This window comes from Pinus tabuliformis, chromosome 1_2 (assembly GCF_031772625.1).
Source record: "Pinus tabuliformis cultivar Carrire ecotype Pingquan chromosome 1_2, CPIR1, whole genome shotgun sequence".
In the NCBI taxonomy this organism is placed as follows: domain Eukaryota; kingdom Viridiplantae; phylum Streptophyta; class Pinopsida; order Pinales; family Pinaceae; genus Pinus; species Pinus tabuliformis.
In genome coordinates this window covers 250,434,319-250,440,318 of record NC_142298.1, presented here as the reverse complement: position 1 = coordinate 250,440,318, position 6,000 = coordinate 250,434,319, and the positions used below count along the sequence as shown (strand labels likewise).

The 6,000-nt window shown below is 38.3% G+C and overlaps 1 protein-coding gene across 5 annotated transcripts in view; it reads right to left on the bottom strand.

Annotated features, from left to right (window-relative positions):
- Positions 1-697: 697 nt before the first annotated feature.
- The window catches only part of LOC149205313 (SET domain-containing protein), a 339,426-nt gene continuing 334,123 nt past the window's right edge, over positions 698-6,000 (bottom strand). For 3 of the 5 annotated variants that reach the window (XM_089394987.1, XM_089394988.1, XM_089394990.1), the window contains exon 4: positions 698-1,735. In XM_089394987.1, the coding sequence (XP_089251113.1) occupies positions 968-1,735 (768 nt within the window). In that variant the 3' untranslated portion in view covers positions 698-967. The remainder of the gene's footprint in view (positions 1,736-6,000) is intronic. The other 2 variants (XM_089394991.1, XM_089394992.1) reach the window with 2 other exon arrangements.

Below are 6,000 nucleotides of genomic sequence, written 5' to 3'. Positions count from 1 at the left end.
TTGGGCCTTGGCACTTGCTCATTTATTCATGAATCTATATCTGTATTCTAAATTATAATGACTTAAACGTAAATGCTTTCTTTCACAGTTTGAGTATATAAATGTCACATTTCCAAGTTTCTTGACTTTTGGGGGGTCATGTTTCCAGCATGTTCCCGTTTCAGATATCCATTTCCATTTCCCTGTACCATGCAACTTAGTCTTGAAGTTGTGAAGTTCACATTCACTGATCTGTCTCTGCTGTTAAGATATTGAATTTTAAAAACTTCAAATGGGAGAAAAATATGTAAAACGGCCTTTGAAAAAACAATTTTACAGAGTAAAAGTTACCTGGCCTGAAAACTCAAATGCTCCATATACCGCCACATCGTCATAAAAGAAGAGCATGACAAGTTTCACATGTCACCGCCTGTTAATTGGCCTATTTGCTATATCTCTGGCCCATTTGGTTTCCAGAATGATAAATTGCAGTGTGCCACAATACCAAACTTGCCCTAAAGGTGTATGGAAACTGTTCTCCTTTTATGAGATTCAACACAGTGAAGAACAGCATAATCAAGGTGTTAAGATTGTGCATCTCCATATCTCTCTTTTATCTGAAAATTTGAATATCTCTCAAAATCATGAACAACTAACACAATGTCTTCTTATTTGAGGGCTGTTTCTCTAGAACACAAGAAAATAGACTAGACATACGTGCAATACCAAAAGAAAGAACTATATTCTCTTCCATGCTTGACAAATTAAATCTGAAGATATATATTGGTTGATACATTGACCACATTAAAGGAACCTAAACAACTAAAAATAATAAAATTTAATGCAGTACTTCTATTCATAAGAAACACTACTCAGCATGATAATTATATTCCTCAATATTCCCTTTATTCCATAGAAGAATATGCCGTTTATCTTTTCGAAAAAGCAATAATCCAAAAGAACAGAAAAGAAGGAAACGACTCTATAATTATCTTTTCCTTTTATTGTCATTGCAGTTCACCTTTTTGGCCTCAGTAAATTTGGATATATACAACCTTAACTTCTGTAGAATAGACCTTTCACTTACACGCAAAGACATTGCATGGAATAACTTAGGTTGCTCTTTACAGACACAATTTCTTCTAAGTTCCATGTCTTCTCCAAGGGAACTATTACCGTAAAGCCTCTCACGTTTATCAACAATCAACAAAAGACATTGGCTAACTGAACTGGTGTGTAACCATTCATCTGAACTACTCACATCAACAGCATCTCCAATCTTCATTTTCTTGACACAGCTACCATTATTAATATGTGTCCCATTAGAGCCAAAATAGGGCCCTTTTGTCTTAACTCTATAATCAGAGGCTTCCATCTTAATCACATGGCTGGAGAAATATACATGTTTTTTCACATCAGAAAGGCTCTGACTATGCTGAGGAGAAACATAATACAACCGTTGATATGCTTCATCTGAAAGATGGATGACGTAAAGAAGTATAAGTAACTCTAACTGGGGCTTCCCACTTGCAGAGATTTCAAAGTATTCAGAATTCTGACTGCTGCAACCAGTACAACCCAATCTTCTCCACAAAGCCACACGAACCCGTACATGCCGGCTAGATAAGGATGATAAACAAGAGTCTATGACAAGATCAAAGTCGATATTGACAATGTCAAAAGGGTTATCTGGTTCAGTGAAACCGTATCTGTGTAGCAAAGCAGCATTACTTAAGGTACCATACGTATTGAAAACCTGGAAAAGGTAATGATGAATAAGAATGCTGCACAATTATATATACTTCACGGAAATAAAAGAAGCATTTTTTATATTATAAAAATAGATGCTAAAAATAAAAGTAATAATCTTTAAATGGCTAAACATAACTTGAAAATTTATGTTCTTCTTTCTTTATGTAGTCAGATCATGCAAACAAACAATTTTGAGTTTAGTGAAGCAAACTTATCAATATTAATCACAGATACAAAATCTAAATATCCAAGCCCTGCCAAGATTACACATATGAGATATTCCTGAAACGTTAATGCTATATGTACTCCATAGATTCTACTAAGATTAAGAATCACGATTGACTGCAAGAAAATGTCTTCCTTTTCCACTCTACTAGTGAACTGCAATTGAAATATGTGACCTTTCGTAAGTTAATATTTAATCCCAGTATTTGAACTCCAGATGAAGATAATAATATCCCAATTTGAACGTCTTCCATGAAATTTGGTTCATGCAAATAGCCAGACACCAATATAGGTCTAGTCGAGAAAGAAAATCCCTTGTTAGTATTTGCATAAGATTTTCAACTATAGTTTTTTTCTCTTAAACAAAACAATTATATTGAATTAAATAAAAAACCATGGCTGTAACCATTTCAGAAAGGAATACTCTATCTAGGAGGGACCGTCAGCTACAATAGGTTAGGGGGTTTACCAGGTGAGGATTCTTCTTACTCTACCTTTCATGAATGGCACGGATAAATTCTAATGAAATGGCTACATAACAAGTTACAGAAACAATCAATTTTAAAATATTCCCGTTGCAGTGCCAAATCATGTAAGTTGTTGTCTGATAGGATGGCTCTCTCTTTTTATTCTTCAGAACTTCAGTTCATTCATCTTATTGTTCCTGGAATAAAGTCGCCAGCTTTTGCAGCTTGCCATCTTCCAGTTATGTTGAACTCTCTACTTCCTCTCTCTAGAGAGCTTGTTTGTGGCTTCTTCTTCCTCCTCTGAAACATTCAGCCAAATGTTTTCTCTTCCCTTTTTCAAAGAATGGAAAGATGAACACAACATAGCTGGAGTGCAGAAAGAAGGAAATGATTTCTCCACTTTTGAGTGGGGAGGGTCACGCTTCTGGCCTTTTGAATGTGCTGCTTCCTTTGAACCTTTGAGGATGAACCCACAACAGAGTTGCATCTTGGAGTGCTTGGGAAGGGACCTATGGCTCAGATTTGCCTAGTGGCCCTTCTAAAAGTTTGAGAGCACTCTGGGGCTTCTCTTCTCCCTGGAAGGTTATTAAGAGGGCATTTGATTGAGGTGGCTTCAGTCCAATGTGGTTGGATGAGAATCCTTGCTAATTAGATGGTGTCATTCCTTTTGCTCCTACCCACTGGCTGAGCTTCCTGTGTGATTCCCAAGAGGTTGATCTGTATTACTAGCTTTTAAAGAGTGGGTTGTGATGTAAGCAGTTTCATAGCAAGCCTTGCACCAAAAGGAAACCTATTCATGTTAACTTTGATGTTTGGGTAGCACTGGACAGGTGTTCTAGTCTCGACTTTGGGCAGAGAGGCTCAGAAACACAAGAACTCTAGAACCTAGAAAAGATTATAGGAGAAAACACGTAGAGATGGCTCAATTAAGTTAGTTAGTCAATAAGTGAATATTTATTAAGTCTAACTTAGGAAAAGTGATTAACTAACAGGAATTAATTGAGAAAGGTGATATTTCTCTAGAAACTCACATGGATTGACTTAGAGATGATCTTAGCTGTTGATGAGGATTTTCATTTAATAATGGTTGTTAGTGAGCCAACGAGAGATTATAAGAGGAGATCGATGGGGTTGGAGCAAGACACACTTGGTGAGCGAGTCCCTTGGGCAAATCGAGCTATCCAATTGTCGTGTTCAGTGCAGGAAGAAGAGTTTGTGCTAGAGAAGGGAAGCAGAGATAGAGGAGCAGCAACAGAGTGATCCGGTGGAGGTTTCCTGTGTTGAGAAAGGCAGTGGAGAGAGGCCGAATTGTTCCACGTAGGGGTTTGCACAGAGCCTCAAGAGGGCAGATCAATTAAGCTAAGGAAGAAGTCAATTTAGTTGCTAGTGGCCGGCAAAATTCCGAGTAGACCAAGCAAATCACTTCTAGGGGAAGAGACAGCCAGGACGTCTACTTCAAAGGGAGTTTCGGGCAGTGCATACAAGTGACTGCATAGGCCCTGCACGGGGGTGGACGCAGACCTTTCGAGGAGTCAGTTTATGAGCCCAGATTGTGGCTAAATTGCTTGTGGAGAGAGAAAAATTCTCTCAGTTGATTTTGCCAGTGTTTCTCTCAAATAGGATTGTCAGTTTGGCATCCATTTTATTGTACTCAGTTTGCTATTGAATATATAATAATAAAATCCTCATCTGTTGCATTGGATTTCCCGCATTGGGTTTTTCCAAGGAACATTGTCCAAAAATAATTGTGTCAAATTTTATTGTGTATACTCTATATTTCTCAATTTCCGACTTTTTATTTTCTACAACGTTTTATTTGCAAAGAATTGCAATGTGTTTATTCGTTGTTTGTTGTAGCAATAAATTGCATAATTTATCAATTAGAAGAATAAATTTCCAATTGTTTCAATTTAAGGAAAAATTCACATGGTATTAGAGCGAGTTTGATAAATCAAAGGCCCAGAGGCAGAGAGGGAGAAATTTTGCATTTCAGAGGCAATTTGAGCGAATTTCTTCTCGGTTTGTGCAAAGGGTGGTCAGGCAGTGTAAATTGCTCGACAGGGGTTCGATTTTCCAGTTGCAAGTGGCAAGAAGAGTTCCGTTTGTCCAGTAGCAGTTCCAGCAGGTAATAGTGAAGCCGGAAAGTATTTCTAGTGAGCAGATCAGTACTTTCATTGACCAGATATGGACGCAGTTGTTTTTGCAGCAGTTTTGCAATAGCAGAATCAGGGTTGGGTGGAAGGGAAATAGCACACACTGAGGGATTTTTCTCAGAGGGCTCCCAGATTCAGTTTTGCAGAAGGAATTTCTTGATTCCCAGATCCAGAAGGCAATGAAAGTTTGCCAAACTAGCCAATGCGAGTTGCTGAGATTGCAGTTTATGTCCCAGTTTCCAGAAAAGGACATCCAGAAGGTTGTATGAGTAGTCTTAGACCACAGTTGAAGGAAGACAGAGGCAACAGTAGCAGTTTTGCGCATGCCAAGAGGGAGTGAGATTTGTAGAACAGACAATGTTTTAAAACTCCGACTCTGACTCCGACTCGGTATCGACTTGGCCGGTTTGATTTCAATGACTCGGTCGTTGTAAAAAATACATTAAATATTTTTTTTAATAAAAACATAATTTTAAAGATTTTCATTCATGTTTCCAAACACAAAGCTTTAGAATATATAGAGGAGACAACATATGATCAAAGTAGGCTCATGAATATATCCATTATATCAAAATGGCACCCAGTGCACTGTCCAATACAAAGTTCATACTTAGCCACCAATGCCAAGATTCTTTTTTGCCTCAGCCTAAGGACAATCACTAGACTACAACAACAATAATACCAATTCTCTGCCCCTAACGAAGTTTCAAAACCCTTGATTTAATTCCGGTTAAGCTCCAAAACAATTAGAGGTAAATATGTATTTATTAGTCCATTGTCAGAACATTTTCCCTTTTAAAAACATTGTATGGCTCAATGCATTGTTTCAGTTTTCTAATTCATGCCACTAGGATAACCATACTTCGGCCTTGTAATTTTCAAAACTTTCTCACAGCGATAGATTACTTTAGGGCTATAAATATGCAATAAACAACAACCCAACCATTGATATGTAGGAGGCGGAACAACTTTTGACAAATGTGCTTTAGGATTTTTGGCCCAATTGTTACCGAGCCGACCAAGTTGTTACTGAGCCGACCGAGTCATTACTAAGTCGGCCGAGTTGTTACCGAGTCGATTGAGTCAATGACTGGCTTGGTAACAACCCGGCCAGCTGTTCTGTTTCGGCCACCGAGCCGGCCCAGCTAGGCATTGGCTCGGTCTGACTCGGCCATTTTTTAAAAGAATGAGAACAGGTAGTCGAGCAAGAGAAGAAGAGATTCCTGTTTATTTCCCAATTGTGAGTTTTGCAGAAAATGGCCTCAGCAGGGATTCGAGATCAAGATAGCCTAGATGGTGCATCGAATTATTGTATCTGGAAAGTTAGGATGTCTTTCCTTCTAGATGAGCATGGTTTGAAGATGTAAGCAGAGAGAGTTGTGGTCATACCTATAAACCCGCAATAGCTAGAGAACTACAATAAG